We start from the raw sequence: 23,579 nt of genomic DNA, 5'->3' as shown, positions 1-23,579 counted from the left end.
CCTCATGCAGGTTCCTGTGTCATCTTTGCACTACATATGATCATTTATTTTCTCTTATTTAAAGCTTTCCCTAAAATCAATCAACAACAAAGCAATCTTGGGATATACAGTTCTGCCTGCAAAGAATTTGAAATGGAGAATAATATGAAAACCCACATTCTAGGTGTAGAGGTGACATGATAAACTTTTGTAAAGAAAGGGACTGCAGATCATTTGGTGCTTGTTTGATCTGGTCAGAGCAATGCCCTCCTGAAGCCCTCACAGGTGAAAGGGGGTTTGCCCGAATGCCTAAACTCAGTCACTTGGGAACCAAGAATGGACAACTCTCAGGATTTCTATTGATACAGAGTACTGTATTTTAAATGTCTTGTGTAATATACTGAACTATACGTTTGCTGTACTTGCACAGTTTTTACAAACTTTTTCCTTTTGTAACTTAAAATAGATGTGATTTATTTTCAATGGCTGTATTTGTATTTTCTATATTTAGTTATGGTAGAGTTATGTTCTGTATCCCACACATGGGTATCGGCACATTTATTTGATTTTCTTGTTTTAGTTTCTCAGTTTTTCTTTACCATAAATTCTCAATAAGCATTACAGATATGTAACTTCAATGTTACTTTAAAATCTCCAACACGATGCAAAGCTTACAATGAATCAGCCAATCGATGTGCTTTCTGTGCAACAGCCGTAGTTGGCCTTGGGCAGCCATATCGAAGCTCATTGAAGACCTGTATGTAAGCGTTGTCCACAGATGGCAACTAGCAGTGGACTCTTCCTGTATTTCATTTCTTTGATGGTGTGTCTGTAGGGTTTGGGGAATAGTGGTGGTTGAGCTCAACTGTGAAATTCACATTGCACATATTTTGAAAATAAAATGTGAAACCCTATTGGTGACTTATTGCCATATGATTATTTGGTGCTGAATTATTATTATTATTATTAGCGAAACTTGTACTACCCTTGTATAGCTAGCTATTTTTCGAAGTAACCGATCACATTCATGTAACATTGTACAATGTTAGTTTTTTAAACTATGCATCGTTGGGAATGTTTCATAAGCAAGCATTTCACTGAGGTCTACACCAGTTGAATTCGGAGCATGTGATGAATACAAAACAATTTGGTACCTTTTCAATAGATAAAGTTGCAACGTTTGTAACAAATATACCTAGCAAGTTGACATGACGTCACTGAGTAGGGACATTCTAGTGACCTGGGTAGTGAAAGATGGGACCAATGTCGGTTTGCATAAAATATAAAAAACGACTAGAATCAATTGCCTAGTTAATCAAATTCACAGCCTTTTGGGAGAACTGTTCGAATTCAATGAACCACCAGGCGGAAATGAGGTGACACGTGTCTAAAAGCTTCTGAGAAGTACTATCAATTTGTTTCAGAAACTTTCGGAGTTTGTGCTGGGCTTTGCATTTTCGTGGTCAAGGTAAGATTTTTTTTATTTATGTCTCCCACCCAATATGTTCAACGCTTCAACTTGTGTTGTATGTGTGCACTCAGAGTCGGATATCCACGTGTACCAACCAAATTTGAGGCTTCCTGAATTTGTTGGGTGTTTCGCAAATGGTCATTATGCTAGTTCCTTAAAATGAAAACACGTTCTTTGGATTTTTAAATTGACTCCATATGTAGGATCTGTAGAGATGATGCACTTTTGTAACAAAGCAAACAGCTAAAACGTATTCTTTACGTTATTCTGTGCTTCTCATCAGGTAGTCTTGATGCAACTATCGTACAACGGCTAGTTTGAATTACTTAAACTAAACTTAGCCATGATCAGCCTGGTCTCAGACTAGACATAACATAGTACACGTAAATCTCGCGCACTCAAATTAGTGAGCTTGGTATGGTTACATAGGACAGTTGGTTACTAAAGGCAAAAACAAACGTAGGATGGTTGGTTGGTGTATAGGGCAAACGTCTAGCAACCCAAAGGTTGTGACTTCGATTCTCATCCCGGACAATTTTTGTTAATTAGCAAATGTTCAACTACTTACTATGTTAGCTAACCCTTAGCCCTAAACTTCACCCTTGAACTCAACTCCTAAATCTAATCCTAAACCCTAAACCCTATCTTAGCTAACGTTAGCAAACTAGCTAAAGTTCACGTAGTTAGAATTCGTAACATACTTTTTTTTTTGCAAATTCGTGACGTATTGTACCAATTGTAATTCATAACATATATGAAATGACTGATGGACATCTACAAATGTGTACATGCCTTAATTAAGAAACATATCATACTAAATGGAGAGTCACTGATGTAAATACAGAATAATACAAAATGCTTTGAGACCAGGTTGAAATGATTGCCACAGCAACATAAAAACATGCAACCTATGAGTATGAGTCTAAAAAGCAGAGTAAATAAACAAATCAATTGGAATTACACCATCTACAGCAATGGCAGATATTGAACGTCTATTTACTAATGGGCATTTCCATGTAAATGGTACAAGAGCACCAACGTGAAGTTCATAGGAGCATGTTAAATGTGGTTTCAAATGAAAGCTAAGAGTCTATTTTTGAGAATTTAAGGCATAAAAACATTTTTCAACTATTTTCTATCCTAAATGTTAGGAATAGGTTAAAGGGCTCGTACATGCTGACCGCGTGCGCAAGCGTTGCAAAATAAATGTACACATACATGTTATTCAATTATTGCACACACACTGCTCGCACACGTCAACAAGCGTCTTTGTAGCCAGGAGCTAAAAATTTGTTTTGTTGAATTTGTGATGCTTGATGCACTGCAAGTTCTGCCTCTCCCATCTCCTCAAATCAAATTGGTCACATACTTTTTAGCAGATATTATTGCAGGTGTAGTGAAATGCTTGTGTTTCTCGCTCCAACAGTGCAGTAATATCAAATAATTTCACAACAATACACACAAATATAAAGTGAAGGAATGGAATTAAGAATATATAAATATTTGGATGCGCAATGTCAGAGCAGCATACACTAACATACAGTGGAATAGAATACAGTATATGCATATGAGATGAGTAATGCAAAATATGTTAACATTATTAAAGTGGCCAGTGATTTCAAGTCTATGTATATAGGGCAGCAGCCTCTAATGGCTATTTAACAGTCTGATAGTCTTGAGATAGAAGCTGTTTTTCAATCTCTCGTTCCCAGCTTTGATGCACCTGTACTGACCTCGCCTTCTGGATGATAGCGAGGTGAACAGGCAGTGGCTCGAGTGGTTGTTGTCCTTGATGATCTTTTTGTCCTTCCTGTGACAGCTGGTGCTGTAGTTGTCCTGGAGGGGAGGTACTTTGCCCCCAGTGATGCGTTGTGCAGACCTCACTACCCCCTGGAGAGCCTTCCGGTTGCGGGCGGTGCAGTTGCTGTACCAGGCGGTGATACAGCCCGACAGGATGCTCTCAATTGTGCATCTGTAAAAGTTAGTGAGGATTTTAGGTGCCAAGCCAAATTTCTAAAGCCTCCTGAAGTTGAAGAGGCGCTGTTGCGCCTTCTTTACCGCACTGTCTGTGTGGGTGGACCATTTCAGTTTGTCAGTGATGTTTACGCAGAGGAACTTGAAGCTTTCCACCTTTTCCGCTGCGGTCCTGTCGATGTGGATGGGGGGGGGGGGTGCTCCCTCTGCTGTTTTCTGAAGTCCCCGATCAGCTCCTTTGTTTTGTTGACGTTCAGTGAGAGGTTATTTTCCTGGCACCACACTCACAGGGCCCTCACCTCCTCCCTGTAGGCTGTCTCGTCGTTGTTGGTAATCAGGCCTACTACTGTTGTCATCTGCAAACTTGATGATTGAGTTGGAGGCATGCGTGGCTACGCCGTCATGGGTGAACAGGGCGTACAGAAGAAGGCTGAGCACGCACTAATTGTGCAACAATTAAAATATTAATTAGGCCCTAATCTATTGATTTTGCATTATTTGGAATACAAGTATGCATCTGTTGGTGACACATACCTTTTAAAAAAAGTTAGGTGAGTGGATCAGAAAACCAGTCAGTTTCTGGTGTGACCATTTGCGTCATGCAGCGCGACACATCTCCTTCACATAGAGTTGATCAGGCTGTTGATTGTGGCCTGTGAAATATTGTCCCACTCCTCTTCAATGGCTGTATGAAGTTGCTGGATATTGGCGAGAACTGGAGCACGCTTTCGTACACGTCGATCCAGAGCATCCCAAACATGCTGCCTGTCCTCCTGAACGATTAAAATAAAACCTTGATTGTTTGGATGAGGCAGGCCTACAGTCATCTTCAGCAGCCTTGGTCAGGTCTTGGGGGGTCTTTCACTTCAAGTTTTGTATTGGTGTGTTGACTTTGCAGGTTCTTCAAGAGATTGGAAGTTGTGTTTCTAGCATTGGAGAGGTGTTTCACGCCTGGGCACAGTTTACATTTTGGAGTTCTATACTTGTCGTTTTCTCCTACCAAATCAAAATAATTCCCACCAAATCAAAATAATGTGTGTAACATGAATAACCTATTCCAAACCCTTCCGTATAAAGCCTAACACTAGGCAGCAAGACGCAGCCACTGGTCAACGTGTACTTCCACGCTGGGAAAGTCGAATTGCAGAAGCATCTCAAATATTTTTTATCTCCCTCACTAAAGCAGTTTATTGTGTGTGTGTGTGTGTGTGTGTGTGTGTGTGTGTGTGTGTGTGTGTGTGTGTGTGTGTGTGTGTGTGTGTGTGTGTGTGTGTGTGTGTGAACAAAAACTTTGTAAGAGGACAAAATCAATTAGGGCGGAGGATTTTTAAATATTGTGCCAACAGAGGGAATAATAATCCCCAATATTTTTTTAAATCATTAACTGTAATTGGAAGGGAATGATGACAAAAGTATCAACATATTTCTTTGATCAGTAGCTGTAATATTATTACTCAAAATAGCAGTAACTCCGTTATATTACTCGTCACTGCAAAAAAAGTAATATTATTACTGTAACGCATTACCCCTAACACTGGTCACTGGTCACACAAACCACCATTGAGTCACCTGCTACAGTCTACCCTTCCACTGGCATACTGTTTTGTTCAGCTCATAACTGTTTTCTTTCTCTTTCAGTCATCTGGTGGTCAACACAAGTGTGAAAACAGTCTGGAGAACATTCTCTCTGTCTCTCGCTGTCTCCCCCCCGACCAAATCTGAACCAATCATAGTCTATGTTTCACAAATTGGGAGAGTACAGTAAAGTTAAAAGATTTTGAGTACGGTTCAGCACAGTACTTTATATATTCAGTAGCGCTATACAAATTAAATGTATTATTTTTTATAACCATAATTATGCATTTCTGTGTAGCACAGATCAGGGACTAATGATGAAATGTCATTATTGCACTTCTATTACTGGGTATAAATCTACTTCACTTACTGTAGTTTCTGCAGACATATTTGAATCGTAATTCTGAGCAGATTTTCATAAAAAACTGAGGGAGATTTTACAGAAATTCAGTTACTAAACGTTGCATCTGTTCTTCGAGTAAATGTGTTTTTGTAAAATGTTCAGTGTAAATTGTTAAAAATGTTCATTTAGCATGGAGTTGTATGGTTTGTTAAACTTTGAAATCAATAGTTTTTGTTTGGCATATATTTTAATGTGAAAAATCTGAAAAAATGTACAATTCCTATTCAACATTTTCATTTAGAACAAGGAGTAAAAATATGTGTAGCATGAGCCTATGCATCAAAGGTTTTGTTGTATAGCCCATGGCTACTCAAATATTATTTGGGAAGGTCCGGTCACACAAATGCCCAAAGTTGCAAAAGTCCAGATGGATTTGCCATTTACTGGCGTAGTAACAAAACCCCACCTCGCAACCCATGAAACCCCAAACTGTTCACACCCCTCTTGGCAGATACATTTTTTTAAAGCTAATTTCTTGCAATTCTACACATTTTGCCATACGGCATAGAGAACCTTTTGACTTTTTAAAGTGAATTTTCTGCAGTTCATGACCTGTCTTATGTGTTTATATGATAGCTAAGTGTCTCAAAAAAGTCAGTGGGGGCTCCCTGGGGGTTGAGGCCTCAAGGCACGTAATCAGGCCATGATAACTAGCCTACAAGAGTTCAATATGTTAGCCTAACTTACCTACCTAGCTTATATGTTGATCACCTGGACATTGCTGACAGGTTATAAATAGCTCTTGAAGGTCTCAGTTAATGACATAACAGGAATACTGCCCATACACTCAACAGCATTAAGTTGAAATCCTGACTGACTTGAAACTAATCAAATCACGAAACAGGTTCGGCCTGTATGCTCCTCTCTGTGACAGCAGTAACTTGTCACTTTACATGTGTGTAAATACCAAACAGAGACAATACCTGGGTCAAACAATTATGGGTTGGGGAAATAAAGTGATTGACTGTTTTTCTCTGTAGTGATTTGTCTGTGTACTTAAAAAAGGTATATTCAAGATCATGTTTTTGATCCGGAGTGTGAACTTCATCATCATCCTCTTTTCTATCGACAGAAACATGTCCCCTGCACCAGAATCTCCCCTGGGGTACATCCCTCCAGACGGGGGCTGGGGCTGGGTCGTGGTATTTGGGGCCTTCATCTCCATTGGCTTCTCGTATGCCTTCCCCAAAGCCCTCACAGTCTTCTTCAAAGACATCCAGCTGATCTTCGGTGCCTCCTACAGCCAGATAGCATGGATCTCCTCCATTATGCTGGCAACCATGTATGCCGGTGGTGAGTAGGCATGCATGTAATCAAGCAGCTCTGAGCCAGCATCAAGTCACATGACGACCACAATGCACAGATTGTAGGTAGTAGATTAAGGGATGCATGTCTTGTATGGAGCTTTGCAGTTGCTTGTTTTTTTCATCCCCAAATTGTAGGCCTGTATCTTGCATGTGAGGACTGAGTGTAGTAGCTGGAACGAATCAAGAAGAATGAGTACTACTGTGTTCACATGACTATGACAGCCTAAGAAGTGAAGTCTTTGTGCAGTCATCAGACTCTTCTCTAAAATTAGATGTTATTATCCCTGAATAATACATATATGTTTGTAGTTTATTTAGGAAGTCTACTAGTTGAAGAAAATACAGTAGTAGGCTATTTGAGATGAAAGTCAGGCAATTGCAACCGACTTTATCATGCTGATAGAGTAAGCATAGAATAAGAAGCTTGCTGTCTTACTTTACTCTAATGAGCTTTGACAAAGCAACCTCTCATTTTGGAAACCCGTAAATATATTGAATTAAAGAAACTCGTTGACCAGTGGCTGCATCTTGCTGCCTAGTGTTAGGCTTTATATGGAAGGGTTTGGCATAGGTTATTCATGTGATTTTACACCTGACACGAATTTGGGTATTTAAACAAAGCCACTCTTTCACTTAAGAATGGGGCCGTGAGGCGGCAGGGGATTCACCCTGGGGCATGTTTAGTTGGCCAACATGAGTTGATCCAGGGCACAAATATATAGACTGTCTGTCAGTTGAAAACGTTGTTTTTTTGTTTTGTTTACCCTTGCTCTGTTTGCATGAGCATTTATATTCACAATTGTCAGTCGGTGCCGCAAGCCTTGATGGGACCTGGTGTGATGAATGACCAACATGAGTGTTCCATGTCACAATAAGAAAAAACTACCGTCTTACAAATCACTGTTGTTACTCAACGCCTGGGCCTGAATTTATTAATGATAAGGCACCTTACATGACTCATTAGATGACACTGAGATATTATAATAGAATGATCCAATTGAAGTTTGAGATAAATCAATCAGTGGCTGCAAGGTTAAAAGATGACAGGGCGCCTGACTCACCTTCAGTCACCAGTACAGATAATCCTGTGAAATTTTCCTGTTCTCAGTGGCAGAGGCACATGGCTTTATCATATTGTCCTTGGCTCAGCTTTTGCAATGTCACCCAGTTGAAAAAAGACAGGGAAAATATATCAGTCATGGGTTCAGCACATTTGGGCCTCGCACCAAGTCCCCATGGGACAAACGTGACAGCATTTCAGGGGACCTATGATTTAGGGAGCCAGAGTGATAAAGTTATAATGGGAGAGAAAATTGTGATGTCTGGGATGCAACTCCAAAGTAACACAGGAAGTGGGAGAATGTGATCTATGCAATACACACCACTAGTCCCTATCCTCACTGGGGTTTGCTAGGCTGGATGAATCTGTTCTAGCTCGGGCACTGCTCAGATTACATGTCTTTTTTTTTATAATCCAGAAATGATTGCGGTATGTTGTAGATTGGTACACGCACACGTGTATTTCTTTATATCTATGCCGTCACAACTAAACAGTGGAAAAAGACTTGATATGGTGTACTTCCGCTGGACCTGTGGGAGGGGATGAGAAGCAGGGTTTGATTAAAAAACAAAGGGAAATAAAATGAGAATTTGATTTATTCTTTGAACCTGTGTAGCGTACAGCTGCTTTTACATGAAGTATTACGTCAAGGTCATTGTCAGAATATACAGTGCATTCGGAAAGTATTCAGTCCCCTTGTCCTTTCCCACATTTTGTTACGTTACAGCCTTATTCTAAAATGGATTTAAAAATAAATGTCCCTCATCAATCTCCACACAATACCCTATAATGACAAAGCTAAAATAGGTTTTTAGATTTTTTAAAAATGTATTAAAAATAGTAAAACATACCTTATTTACAGAAATATTCAGACCATTTGCTATGACACTTGAAATTGAGCTCAGGTGCATCCTGTTTCCATTGATCATCCTTGAGATGTTTCTACAACTGTGGTAAATTCAATTGATTGGACATGATATGAAAAGGCACACACCTGTCTATATAAGTGCCCACCGTTGACAGTACATGTCAGAGCAAAAACCAAGCCATGAGGTCGAAGGAATTGTTTGTAGAGCTCCAAGACAGGATTGTGTAGAGGCACAGATCTGGGGAAGGGTACCAAAACATTTCTGCAGCATATAAGGTCCCCAAGAACAGTCATCATTCTTAAATGGAAGAAGTTTTGAACCACCAAGACTTCCTAGAGCTGTCCACCCGGCCAAATTGAGCAATCAGGGGAGAAGGGCCTTGGTCAGAGAGGTGACCAAGAACCCGATGGTCACTCCAACAGAGCTCCAGAGTTCTGTTAGAGAACCTCTGTGGAGATGGGAGAACCTTCCAGAAGGACAACCATCTCTGCAACACTCGACCAATCAGGCCTTCATGGTAGAGTGGCCCGACTAAAGCCCCTCCTTAGTGAAAGGTCCATGACAGCCCACTTGGAGTTTGCCAAAATGCACCTAAAGGACTCTCAGACCATGAGAAACAAGATTATCTGGTCTGAATTTGGCTTGAATGCCAAGCGTCACGTCTGGAGGAAACCTGGCTCCATCCCTACAGTGAAGCATGGTGGTGGCAGCATCAGGCTGTGGGGATGTTTTTTCTGCGGCTGGGACTGGGAGACTAGTCAGGATCGAGGGAAAGATGAACGGAGCAAAGTACAGAGAGATCCTTGATGAAAACCTGCTCCAGAGCTCTCAGGACCTTAGACTGGGGTGAAGGTTCACCTTCCAAAAGGACAATGACCCTAGGCACACAGCCAAGACAATGCAGGAGTGGCTTCGGGACAAGTCTCTGAATGTCCTTGAGTAGCCCAGCCAGAGCCCGGACTTGAACCGGATCGAACATCTATGGAGAGACCTGAAAATAGCCGTGCAGCGACACTCCCCATCCAACCTGCCAGAGCTTGAGAAGATCTGCAGAGAAGAATGGGAGAAACTCCCCAAATACAGGTGTGCCAAGCTTGTAGCGTCATACCCAAGAAGACTCGATGCTGTAATCGCTGCCAAAGGTGCTTCAACAAAGTACTGAGTAAAGGGTCTGAATACTTGTGTAAAGGGAAAGTAAAGTAAAGTATTTTTTATTTGTAATGAATTTAAAAATGGTCTAACTGCTTTGCTTTGTCATTATTGGGTATTGTGTGTAGATTGATGAGGGGGAAAAACCGATTTAATCCATTTTAGAATAAGGCTGTAACGTAACAAAATGTGGAAAAAGTCAAGGGGTCTCAATACTTTCCGAATGCACTGTATACTAGACATGTGATAAAACATTTTTTTACATTTTTTGTTTTATTTGTTTGCATAAATCACGAGCTATGTAAGTAAACAACAATTATTTAAAATGTGTTTTTTAACACATGTAATCAATTTTGGAGAATGGATTCAGAGTGGTAAAAATAACACCATTATTTTATTCAGATTAATCATCAGTCGTAAACTTGCGATTGAAATAGCCGCTGTCTGCCAAACTAATCCGCTTATTTTTTTACTAGGAATTTTCAATTATCACCCTCCTTGCAGATTGTCATTCTAGCACTGACTAGAAAGGCAGCATGTTGAGATTTCAATAATCGTGGCAGCCTACATATTTTCATGATTGATACTCGCTCTTTTTATTTAATTTAATGAATTGCGGGGAATGATGTAGCGTTGTGTGATGCTAAAGGACTGTTCTGCGTGTTGTCTGTGGCAGGGTTATGAATGAAGGATGAAGAGAGACTGAATATAGAAGGCTCTTTAATTACTGATTGATCACTCACACTAGCTGTTTTAGCGGGAACATTGTCAGGAGAAATGCTCATGAGTCACTGGCTTGCTTTGCTTATGTAGATAAGATAACTATTTAGAACATCAGATACCCCTTCACGCCCTTTTAGACATGAGTTACTATGTATGGATATTTGACCGCCAGTGCATTAGGGGTAATGAATAGGGATGAAGGGTTAGGTTTTGGTAGAGATCTACCGGTCGGGTGTCAACTGCCTATCCATGACCTCAATGCTGTATGAACCTAAGACTGACACTTTCTCTCCCCTTCTCCTCTCTACTCTCTCACTCTTTTCCTTTGCAGGACCTATCAGCAGTATTCTGGTGAATCGCTATGGAAGCCGGCCTGTGGTCATAGCTGGTGGAGTGATGTGTGGCGTTGCTATGGTAACTGCTTCTTTCGGCAATACCATTACGCATTTGTACATATGCGTAGGAATCATTGGAGGTACCCACTCATTTCATACATTTGATTGACGTGGCTTGTTTTGTGATTTCATGTTTATTTGTGCGCCAAATCATACTCAACAGTAACAAAAATCACTTGTTTTTATGTGAAGGAAAGTTGACAACTAAGACAACTTTAATAATTATTTCTGTAGGCCTAATCCATAAGTTTACTGTATGCTCTAAATGTGTGAACCTAAATAATTCTAATTGTGGTCCTATTGAAGATAATGTAGTTGATTAATTATACCTAAAACACAACGTTAGATATAAGGGTTCAGGAAAGACATCTGGGATGATGTGTTGTGTAAATGAACCAGTCTCGACACGGGCTTAGATTTGTTTACCCTGCCGATAGACCAGCCCTCAACCAGCCCTGGCGGTGCTCCTATGGGGCTACACAACCTCTCTTGGTGGCCCTGGTCTCCCAGGCTGGGCTGGCGTGCTGTATGTCTGGGTTCAGGCCGGGGAGTCTCAGCCTCTGCATTGTGGCCGGTGCACTGGAGGGGGGGAGGGGGGAGGGCAGCACAGGTGTAATTAGAATGGTGCCATTCTGGTTCCAGGAGAGCACGGTTTACCAGGGCCCCCTGTTCTCTCCCACAGGCTCCCGTCCTGGCCCCCTCATGGTAGTGGCTGCCAACCGCCACCCAGCGAGACTCATTAACCAGCCACTGAGCTGCAGGCCTGGAGGATTAATAGAGGGAGGAGGGATTTGTGTTGTGTTCTATCCTCTCCTCATTGCCCTGGCCCACTGAGACACACTAGGCTAAGACACACATCCCTCTCTCACATACACGTACAGTGCCTTCAGAAAGTATTTACACCCCTTTGACTTTTTCAAAATGTTGTTGTGTTGCAGCCTGAATTGTAATTATTATAAATTGAGATTTTGTGTCACTGGCGTACACACAATACCCCATAATGTTAAAGTGGAATTATGTAGAAATGTTTACAAATTACAAAAATTCTAAGCTGAAATGTCTTGAGTCAATAAGTATTCTACCCCTTTGTTATGGCAAGCCTAAATAAGTTCAGGAGTAAACATTTGCTTAACAAGTCACAGAATAAGCTGCATGGACTAATTCTGTGTGCAATAATAGTGTTTAACATGCTTTTTGAATGACTACCTCATATCTGTACCCCACACATACAAAGTGAAGTTATTTATTACACTTTGGATGGTGAATCAATACACCCAGTCACTACAAAGATACAGGCGTCCTTCCTAAATCAGTTACCGGAGAGGAACGAAACCTCTCAGGGATTTCATCATGATGCCAATGGTGACTTTAAAACAGTTACAGAGTTTAATGGCTGTGACAGGAGAAAACTGAGGATGGATCAACAACACTGTAGTTACTCAAGAATACTAAACTAAATGACAGTGAACAGAAGGAAGCCTGTACAGAATACAAATATTCCAAAACATCCTTCCTGTTTGCAATAAGGCACTAAAGTAAAACTGCAAAAAATGTGGCAAAGAAATTAACTTTTTGTCCAGAATACAAAGTGTTGTGTTTGGGGCAAATCCAACACTTCACTGAGTACCACTCTTCATATTTTCAAGCATTGTGGTGACTACATCATGTTATGGGTATGCTTGTCATCAGCAAGGACTAGGGAGTTTTTTTAGGATACAAAAAAAAGGAAATAGAGCTTAACACCGGCAAGATCCTAGAGGAAATCCTGGTTCAGTCTGCTTTCCAACAGACACTGGGAGACATTCACCTTTCAGCAGGACAATAACCTAAAACACAAGATGAAATATACACTGGAGTTACTTACCAAGATTATTATTATTATTATTATATATTTCTACCTTAATTTAACCAGGAAAGGCTCATTGAGATTTGAAATCTCTGTTTCAAGAGCGTCCTGGCCAAAATAGGCAGCACCAAGTCATTACACCATTACAGACTGACAACATGAAAAACTACACGTAATCTAGTAAAAACCATAGAAATCACAGAAGTGTAACGAAATCATAAAACAGCAAATTAAAAACATTGACAGGTCAAGTTTAAAAGTATTTTGTAAGGAGTTCCAAGCCGATGGTGCAGAGTACATAAAAGCCCTTTTTACCAAATTCAGTTCGGACATTTGGAACAGTTAGCAGGATAAAGTCTTGCGAACGAAGAGAGTACCCACCACATTTCTGAACAATAAAAATGGCCAAATAAAATGGTAATAAACCCAAAATGGCTTTGTAAATAAAAGTATACCAGTGACTGAGCATACGAGTGACTAGAGAATGCCAGCCAACCCTGGTATATAAAGGTGCAGTGGTACATAAGGGGTTTTGCAATACATCTCAATGCTCCATCATAAAGGGTGTCAATTGATCTCAAATACTGAGCGGAAGCGTTCATATATAAAATATCACTATTGAATGTTCCTGAGTGGCCTAGTTACAGTTTTGACTTAAATCTGCTTAAACATCTATTGCAAGACTGGAAAATGTCTGTCTAGCAATGATCAACAACCAACTTGACAGAGCTCAAAGATTTAAAAAAATAAATAATGATCAACAACCAACTTGACAGAGCTCAAAGATTTAAAAAAATAAATAATGATCAACAACCAACTTGACAGAGCTCAAAGATTTAAAAAGAAATAATGATCAACAACCAACTTGACAGAGCTCAAAGATTTAAAAAAAAAAATAATGATCAACAACCAACTTGACAGAGCTCAAAGATTTAAAAAGAAATACTGATCAACAACCAACTTGACAGAGCTCAAAGATTTAAAAATAAATCATGTGCAAATATGGTTCAGTCCAGGTGTGCAAAGCTCTTACACAGAAGTACTCACAGCTGTAATTGCTGTCAATGGTGATTCTAACATGTTTTGACTCAGGGGTGTGAATACTTATGTCAATTATATATTATTTCTGTATGCAACAACCAGTTAAGTTGAAGAGATGTTCTCCCTCTGTACCATCTCAAATAGACAAATAACAAATACAAGGAGTATGTATTTCTAATCATTGTACTTTAAAGAGCATCCCAGTTCAATCAAGTTGAGACAGAGATAATTGTTGACCAAAAGTCTTAAAACAACGAAGATGAAAACGAATCAAAATCCCCCGTGGAGCTGGGATATCTACCCTGCATTAAGTCTTGTGTTAGCATGTACTTTTCAATCAAGGAAGAATGCATACTGAGAACTGTTTCTATCTGTGAACTAAAATAAGGCTTTGTAAGTTGTGTAGCTCAGTGGGCATTGTTCAGTGGGGGATTGTGAGCAGCAGACATTTAGCAGTCGTTAGAATGATGGAATGGTTCAGTCGAGGTTGCTACCTGGAGCTCTTCATCTTAAAGTGGAGACTCATTTAGAGAATAAGATGCTCATTTACAGGCTGAAATGTTACTAAATTGGATTTTGGGGAAAGGAGGTGGTAGTGAATGAATTACCTGGAGTCTCTAATTTGCCATTAAAATGTAGAAAAAAATTCTGAATATGTTCCAGCTTCCTCAAATGAGATTTTAGTTGGCAATGTGAAATGAGATGGAACCTTAATGTGCACAAAGTAGAATGGTCTTAATTTAATCCTGTAGTACCAGTCGTTTTAAATTGTATCCTCTGAAAATGTGACATGTGAACGTAACTACTCTCCTCTCTTGTATTTCCTGCAGGGTTTGGACTCTCCTTTAACCTCCAGCCGTCCCTCACCATCATTGGGAAGTACTTCCAGGTCAAGAGGCCATTAGCCAATGGGCTGGCCATGGCAGGAAGTCCAGTCTTCCTCTGTACATTAGCACCTATCAACCAGTTCCTGTTTAACCAATTTGGCTGGAGGGGCAGTTTCTTCATCCTGGGAGCTCTGCTGCTCAACTGCTGTGTTGCCGGTTCTCTCATGAGGCCCATTGGTCCAAAGCCCACTGGAGGCCAACTCAAGCAGACAAACGGATTCCCGAAGAAACCTCCCACGGACCAGTCTGAGGCCCAGATGAATGGACACAACCCACAGCTTGAGAAAGGCTGTATGGAAAACTTCAACAAGTTTCTGGACCTCTCACTCTTCAAGCACAGGGGCTTTCTGATCTACATCGTAGGGAACACAATGATGTTCTTTGGTTTCTTCGCCCCTGTAGTGTTCCTGGCCCCGTACGCCCGGAGCCATGGCTTTGATGAGTACTCCTCCGCCTTCCTCCTCTCCATCATGGGCTTCGTGGACATGTTTGCCAGGCCGGGGACTGGGCTGATAGCTAACACTAAGTGGATCAGGCCCAGGATCCAGTACTTCTTCAGCTTTGCCATCATTTATAATGGTATGTGCCACCTGTTGTGCCCCTTGGCCAGTGGGTACTGGGGGCTGGTGGCCTACTCAGTGTTCTTTGGTATAGCGTTTGGCATGGTGTGTGCCCTGCTGTTTGAGACACTCATGGACCTGGTGGGGCCTCAGCGGTTCTCCAGTGCAGTGGGACTGGCCACCATCATAGAGTGCGTCCCTGTGCTCCTGGGACCACCTATAGGAGGTAAGCATACTGAACACAGCCCACAGTCCCCCTCCTTATCCAAAGTCAATACACATACAGCTCATAGACAGCTAACAGCTTTAGCCAACAGAACCTATTGACAAAAGGACAAGCACTATTTAACTAGTCACCACTCTCCCTGCAGTTCCTCAAAGATCACCTCTCCATTGTCATTCAGTACATGGCTGTCAGTATTATCCCAGCATTACACATGCACTTGAGAGAAGGAGAAGTCCGACTTTAGAAGACGTTGGGTAAAAAAAAAGCTGAATTTATTTGAAGCAGAAAAAGCAGCTAGTCGGTTGTTGCTCTCTTTCTCACGCTGCTCCTCTGTCACGGCCGTACGCTGCATGCTGTATGGTGGTGGAGTGGAGCCCAACTTCTTTCCAGGGTGTCATTATTGTAAGACATTCCAGTAGAATTGGATTATCATCGGTGAGCAGGGCGGCCTGGAGCGCACGGCCCTCCTAGAGAAAAGCCGTAATTGGTCACGGTTATTTACTGCTGTAAATAAGCCGGGCTGCTCTGGCTTTCAGGGCACGCCCGCTAGAGGATTCATCCTCCACGCAAATTATGGAACATTTTTCGGAGCTAAGAAGCCGTAAGGGTAATGACGGTCTCTCTGCGACTCTTTCGCTGTCTATTTTCCCTTCTCTCTTTACCAGGTCCCCTCGGCCTAGAGTATAAGGCCATTAGACCTCTACTATCACTGGCTGCAAAGAAAAGCTTGGCGAGTTAGTTATTGGAGTTACAGAAACCTTTGACCATTGCAGTGTTCCCAACTTAATTTGATTAGCTGACGATACGTTCATGGAAAATTAAAGATACACTGTAAGTGATTGACTCTAAACCCAAATCCTAATTAGCAAGCACAATCTAGTACACTTTACTATAAAAACAATGTCATAGATCTCTCTCTGGTTCTAAGGTTTCAGAGGAGGCATTTCCACATAATAGCGTACTACTGATTAGGAATCATTGTGTAAGGTTATTCTGACAGGACCATTTGCTTTCATGCTTTTTTTTTGTGTTATCAAAAAGGGATAGTTCTCCCCCCATATTTCCCTGAAATTGCCAGGGATAGCACAACTTCAAAACGTAATCTTCAAAACGTAATCTTCTACACTCAACTTTGATGTTATTTAGCACAGAGGAGAACTAACAATGTTAACATTCTCTGCTCAGCCCAAACTGTTAAATAACACATTTCCATGGAAGTGAACTTGCTTATGGTCTTTGAACAACCTGTGGGCTTCATAATAATACATAATACAAATGTTCTCCTCATGGAGTCCCTCTCATTTCAGTCTCTGAAAGGGTAGAACACACACTTCTCTTCCCCAGACAAACTGGTGTTCTGCCTAGTCTATAGAGATCCTATGGTCTCGTCTGTCAGGTAAAAGTAGGATCCCGTTTGATGTCCTATGCATCTCTCTCATCTGCAGAGTTTTAAGGAGGTGTAAATGTATAGCCCTCCTGGTTGTTTTGTGTGACCCCGTTCTGAGGGGCTCATTTAATGGAGGTAAATGCATCTCTCTGCACGTTGAGCATTCTTCTCCAGAGGGCAGAGTCTTTACGTTTCCCATTACAAGTCTCCTCGCTACGGCCAGCCTCGTCGTGCTGCGCCGTGCCTCTGCCCTAACCTGGGGGTCAGCCTAATTAGGAGGAAGTGATGTAATTGGTGTAATTATCCTTTTGCTTTCTGTGTTTAATGGAATCTCAGTTCAGACCTCACTTCACTCATCGGACTCCCGTAACTTGGCCATAATGAAGCCATGAATATGCATTTAGAAAAGAGGTGACTACGCCAGATGGACTTAATTACCGTTCAGCCAATCAAGGTCTGCCTTAATTAGGGTGACGGTTATCTGCATATGCCCACAGGACAGAACACCCTCAATCAAACCATGGCCCTGATGCTGATTTATACTGGACCATGGGCAAAGTGACCCCCCATCCCCTCCCTTTATACTGAACCATGGGCAAAGTGACCCACACACACACATGAGAGATAAATGAATGGCCCCGTCCATATCAGCTTCATTGAAAATTGGCTCATTAAGAACAGTCTTTTAATTGGTTTACCTAACCTGAAAACTGCCCCTCCATTTAACAACCTAACTTTGTGTTTAGTGTTGTTGATTATGTCAGACTCAGTAATTGACCATTAGTAACTGAAGTTTGCTGGACATCAGTCCATTACATGTAAATACTCTTATAAAAGTTTGAAATGCAGAGGGCAATCAAAGGCAATGTCTCCTTGCACAAACACATGGAAGTTAGATAAGATGCATAAAAAGTATGTGGGTAAATCATGTTGTGGTGCTCAGCTGTAAAAACTTTCTAAATGTATTCATTGTGATTGAATTAGTCAATGACCATAAACTCCCCATACAATAGCTTGGGATAGTACAGCTTGAGATAGTACAGCTTGGGATAGTACACCGTTGTCACAGATGATCTTCACCTTCGTTAATCAATTTAGCAGATCCGACAAACATCTGACATGCATAACCCTGCAGAGTGTTATACAGTATACACAGGCGTAGGGGTGGACAGACAGATAATTAGATACACACTGTGGAGGCTGAGTGAGATGGGGAGGACTGCAGAACGATCCAGGGGAGGATGGAGGCTCAGAAAGCTTATGGTTCCAATCTGATATAAACTACATTTGTCACTTTTTTCCCTCTGAAGCGGGCTAGTTTTTGATCGTTTTCAAAATAGTCATGGTCACACTCCTGATTCATTCTTGTGCAGCAGACAAAATTGCCTTCCCAGAGAGCAGTGTGGAGCGTGGCCAGGTGTAATGGCTCCATGTTATTTCCTGCATGTCTCCAGTAGGATCGTCCTATCTTCTTCTCTACAGAAGAGTTTGAAAAGCACATTAAACCATACCCATGTTACACCTCCTGATTCACCTCGTGGAGCGAGATGGGGAAAGGCTTCCCTAAACCCATAACAACCTGTTGATGGAAAGATACTATAAGCAGGGGGGATTTTTGTGGGGATCTTGTCTAACTATACTTTCTATAACTGAACTTCTGATCGGAAAAAGGGAACAGAGACTTTGTTTAACCTTCCGTAACATTTCTCCTCCCCTGCAGGAGCCTTGGTGGACACCTTTGGTGACTACAAGTACCTGTACCTCATGTGTGGAGCGGTGATGGTGTTCGCAGGACTCTTCCTCTTTGTTATGAACGTCTACAACTACAGGATGCTGGAGCGGGAGAGGAGGCAGGAGGAGGGAGAGGAGAAGGAGGGCTGTGAGAGCCAGGAGCAGGACCAGGAGCAGGGTATGTGGCTGTGTGAGAGGGGAGAGGCTTCCTCAGAGGAAAGAGCAGAAGAGCCTGAGTCTACGAAGGAACAAGACACCCAGGGAGACTAAAACTCGCTATCCATCACACCAGTGTTTACAAGCACACTATATTGATTTCAGTACATCAATGTATAGGCCTATCTCATATCCCATCCACCCACACACACACATCCTATTTTATTCTGTTTATGTTGGTTCCTGTTAATGTGTTAACTCTACTTCTAACCTTGGTGGAGTACACTCCTGTAGGCGTTCCCCATGCTGACAAAGGCTGTTTGGAGAGAACTACTTCTGACTGTATGAGATCAAATAGCAGTGTAATCCTTTTTGGAACATTATTTATTTGAGCAGCCAGGTGTGCCACTCCCCTGAGCAGTCCCAGCTAGTATCTAGTTTCTCGTGGTCAGGGATAACTCCAGGCTCTAGTAATTCATTATAAACTTAAACCACCTATTGATCTATGTAAAGTTACATCGAGTGTTACTCTGTGAATTATGACCGTTAAATACATACTTGATATCAATAATGAAACTGTGAACAAACATTTGCAGTTGAGAGGTTTGTCACATCCATAATGAGGATGTAATATATCAGCCTTGTGGTAGTCATGAACATTTACTCTTCTGCCTGTATTGATGTTACAGTGAGTGGATGAAGAATGCACTGTTACTGACATTATGATGTCATGTTATGCGTCTTGTTCAGGATCCATTTTTCACTTATATGACCAAAAGAAATGTCTGCTTTAAAATGTACCCAAACAGATCATAGAATGAATGTAATGAACACGGATTCAGCTGTAATGAAGTTTACGATGACAATGTAAATCATGTCTAGGCTGTAGCTTTGCATAAACTGTTTGTTTTCTTTTAAAGATGGATTTATTGTTTTAAGATGCTAACTGGAACTCACTTTTTTAAACACTGTATTTGAAGGACTGTATTCAAAGTTAATATGATTGGGTAGAATACTCAGCAATAAATGCCATCATTCTTATTCAGTATTTGATTAGAATTATTTCAATAACAAAACAGCATATGAATTACAGTTCATCAGATGTACAGTATACAATTCAGAATACTGTCATTCGTAACTCTTGACATTTAGCTTAAAGAAATATTGTAATGGGTACTATTGTTTCTTGTAGTTTTACCACTACAATTCAGCTAAGACAAAAGCATGTCTGTGTAATTTTTTTTTGCTGCATATTAACAGCAGGAGAGGAAAATGACAGTCCAAGTGGCACAGAACTTGGTGTCAAAGCCAGATTTACCATGCAGCCATTAATGTTTGTAGCTGTGGCCAATTCTTCACACCAATTAGAAAGATGTGTAACAAGTTTGAAAATGTCAGCGCTAAGGGCATGACTAGCTAATGAAGCAAGGCCCGGATGTTCCACACTAGCGCACTGAGCCGCATGAAGTCTCTGACACACTCAGCAAATCACTAAGCCAATAAATTAGAACCCGCACACTCACCAGCCAACAGCCCAGCCCAATGTCCTGGGACATGGCAAGGTGGGGGATGCCTCAGAGACAAGGGGATAGTCGCTGAGTCTGAGATTCTTTCTCTTATTATAATATATTTCACCCCTCCACGCTGTTGACCCCCTACCCCAACCCTCATCTACCCCCTGTGTGTTCCCATAAATGACCATGGGGCATGTCCTTCATGCTGTCTCTCAGAACAAGTCTCTGGTGGATCCACAGGGGTGGTTCAGTGACCAACCTTTCCATACAGGATACAGGGTTGGTGGACGACTTTTAGGGAATGCTGACATGTTTGTTGTCCCCTTTATTAGGTTTTATCTTTGCGGTGAAGGTATGAATGCATGATAAACGTGTTGTGGACCTGTGGTCCTTGAGAGGGAGCAATGTAGTGTACAAAACATTAGGAACACCTTCCTAATATTGAGTTGCACCCCCTTTTGTACACAGAACAGCCTCAATTCGTCGGGCATGGACTGCAAGGTGTCGAAAGCATTCCACAGGGATGCTGGCCCATGTTGAATCCAATGCTTCCCACAGTTGTGTCAAGCTGGCTGGATGTCCTTTGGCTGGTGGACTGTTGTTGATACACACAGGAAACTGTTGCGTGTGAAAAACCCAGCAGTGTTGCAGTTCATAACACACTCAAACCTGTGCGCCTGGCACCTACTACCATACCATGTTCAAAAGCATTTACAGTGCATTTGGAAAGTATTCAGACCCGTTGACTTTTTCTACACTCTGTTACTTTACAGCCTTATTCTAAAATGGATTAAATAGTCCCCCCCCCATCTCTCTGTAATTTGCTCCGTTCGTATTTCCCTTGATCCTGACTAGTCTCGCAGTAACTCCCGCAAAAGAAAAATCCCTCAGCATGATGCTGACACCACCATGCTTCACAGTAGAGATGGTACCCTTCCCCAGATCTGTGCCTCGACACAATCCTGTCTCGGAGCTCTACGGACAATTCCTTCAATGCACTGTGGGACAATGCACTTATATAGACAGGTGTGTGCCTTTCCAAATGATGTCCAATTAATTGCATTTACCACAGGTGGATTCCAATCAAGTTGTAGAAACTCTCAATCTCATCTCAAGGATGATCAATGGAAACAGGATGCACCTGACCTCAATAAATAAGGTATTTCAGTTTTTTATTTTTAGTAAACCTGTTTTTGCTTTGTCATTATGGGGTATTTTGTGTAGATTTATGAGGGAAAACAATTATTTAATCCATTTTAGAACAAGGCTGTAGCGCATCAAAATTTTGAAAAAGTCAAGTGGTCTGAATACTTTCCGAGTGCACTGTACATCTTTTGTGTTGCCCTTTTACCCTCTGAATGGCACACATACATAATCCATGGCTCAATTGTCTCTTTTTAACCTGTCTCCTCCCCTTCATCTACACTGTTTTGAAGTGGATTTAACAAGTGAAATCAATAAGAGATCATAGCTTTCACCTGGATTCACCTGGTCAGTGTATGTCATGGAAAGAGCAGGTGTTCCTAATGTCTTGTACATTCAGTACCGTATTTTAGGGGTACTTGACAAGACATGAGCAAGTTAATTCATGAGCAGAAATGTACATGCTTGTCTTACATGATGAACTGAGGCTAATTTAAGACACACTTAAAACTGATTGACATTTCACATTGATGTGTCGAATCTAGTTAAGAACTAAGATACAACAGGAAAATGTAAGTCTCTGTCTTTGTTGAGATGGTGTCAACTAGACTTAAGATTTTTTTTAAACTAGAATGAGATGGATATTAGTTTAATAGGCTTTTTTCTTGACTTTTGAGAACTGGTGATGCTGGTCTATGCTTTGTACAAAAGAATGCCCTTCTGATGTGTTTAGAGTTGGCTTGTACAAGAAACACAGTCAGGACCGTGGTGAAATGGAGGGATTTAATATTCTCTCAGGGCTCAAAGAGCACCACCATCTATCAGCAGTAGAAATTGAATGGGTTGTGTTTCTCTGAGCTTCACAGATTAGATAGGCATAGATGGTTTGCAAGCAGAGCAGAGGCCTACAAGTATTCTTACCTTGCTACTGCTTTGGGATCAAGCATAGCACACTGACACAACTCTGGGAAAACCTGTCTCTTTCTGTCAAATCAAATGTTATTTGTCACATGCGCCGAATACAACAGGTGTAGTAGACCTTACAGTGAAATGCTTACTTACAATCCCTTAACCAATGATGCAGTTTTAAGAAAGTACAACAAAAAAATACAACAATTAAAGTACAAAAAAGTAAGAGATAAGAAAAACAAATAATTAAAGTGCAGCAGTAAATGACAATAGCGGGGCTATATACATGGGGTACCGGTACAGAGTCAATGTGTCAAGGTATTGGGGGCACCGGTGTCGAGGTATTTGAGATATTTATGTACATGCAGGTAGGGTTGTCAAAGTGGCTAGGCATAGATAATAACAGAGAGTAGCAGCAGCGTGGGGGGGGGTGCAATGGGTAGCCATTTGATTAGCTGTTCAGGAGTATTATGGCTTGGGGGTAGAAGCTGTTTAGAAGCCTCTTGGATCTAGACCTGGCGCTCCGATACCGCTTGCCGTGCGGTAGCAGAGAGAACAGTCTATGTCTAGGGTGGCTGGATTCTTTGCCGATTTTTAGGGCCTTCCTCTGACGCCGCCTAGTATAGAGGTCCTGGATGGCAGGAAGCTTGTCCCCGGTGATGTACTGGGCCGTACGCACTACCCTCTGTGATGCCTTGCGGTCGGAGGCTGAGCAGTTTCCATACCAGGCAGTGATGCAACACGTCAGGATGCTCACGATGGTGCAGCTGTACAATCCTTTGAGGATCTGAGGACCTATGCCAAATCTTTTCAGTCTCCTGAGGGGGAATAGGTTTTGTTGTGCGCTCTTCACGACTGTCTTGGTGTGCTTGGACAATGTTAGTTTGTTGTTGATGTGGGCGCCAAGGAACTTGAAGCTCTCAACCTGCTCCGCTACAGCCCCGTCGATGAGAATGGGGGCATGCTCGGTCCTCTTTTTCCTGTAGTCCACAATCATCTCCTTTGTCTTGATCACGTTAAGGGAGAGGTTGTTGTCCTTGCACCACATGGTCAGTTCTCATCGTTGTCGGTGATCAGGCCTACCAGTGTTGTGTCATCAGAAAACTTAATGATGGTACTGGAGTTGTGCCTAGCCGTGTAGTCATGAGTGAACAGGGAGTACAGGAGGGGACTGAGCACGCACCCCTGAGGGGCCTCCATGTAGAGGATCAGCGTGGCGGATGTGTTGTTACCTACCCTTACCACCTGGGGGCGGCCCGTCAGGAAGTAGGATC

The 23,579-nt window shown here is 41.7% G+C and overlaps 1 protein-coding gene across 1 annotated transcript; it reads left to right on the top strand.

Moving 5' to 3' along the window:
* The first annotated feature begins 1,308 nt into the window (after positions 1 to 1,308).
* Positions 1,309 to 19,780, top strand: LOC139535633 (monocarboxylate transporter 2-like). The gene is made up of 5 exons (XM_071335238.1): positions 1,309 to 1,447; positions 6,475 to 6,695; positions 10,842 to 10,985; positions 14,623 to 15,465; positions 18,573 to 19,780. Exons 2-5 carry the CDS (start codon positions 6,479 to 6,481, stop codon positions 18,851 to 18,853), a joined length of 1,485 nt encoding a protein of 494 aa, XP_071191339.1. The 5' UTR covers positions 1,309 to 1,447; positions 6,475 to 6,478; the 3' UTR covers positions 18,854 to 19,780.
* Positions 19,781 to 23,579: the final 3,799 nt, after the last annotated feature.

The sequence above is a fragment of the Salvelinus alpinus genome, chromosome 12 (assembly GCF_045679555.1).
Source record: "Salvelinus alpinus chromosome 12, SLU_Salpinus.1, whole genome shotgun sequence".
In the NCBI taxonomy this organism is placed as follows: domain Eukaryota; kingdom Metazoa; phylum Chordata; class Actinopteri; order Salmoniformes; family Salmonidae; genus Salvelinus; species Salvelinus alpinus.
Note: the sequence above shows the minus strand (reverse complement) of the source record. Positions and strands in the feature narration are given on the sequence as shown.

Bases quoted from the DNA above. Each gene is read 5' to 3' on its own strand.
- LOC139535633 (XM_071335238.1), top strand. From the start codon at position 6,479: ATGTCCCCTGCACCAGAATCTCCCCTGGGGTACATCCCTCCAGACGGG. The intron at 6,696-10,841 runs GTGAGTAGGCAT...TTTCCTTTGCAG, and splicing joins GGCAACCATGTATGCCGGTG to GACCTATCAGCAGTATTCTG. The intron at 10,986-14,622 runs GTACCCACTCAT...TATTTCCTGCAG, and splicing joins ATGCGTAGGAATCATTGGAG to GGTTTGGACTCTCCTTTAAC.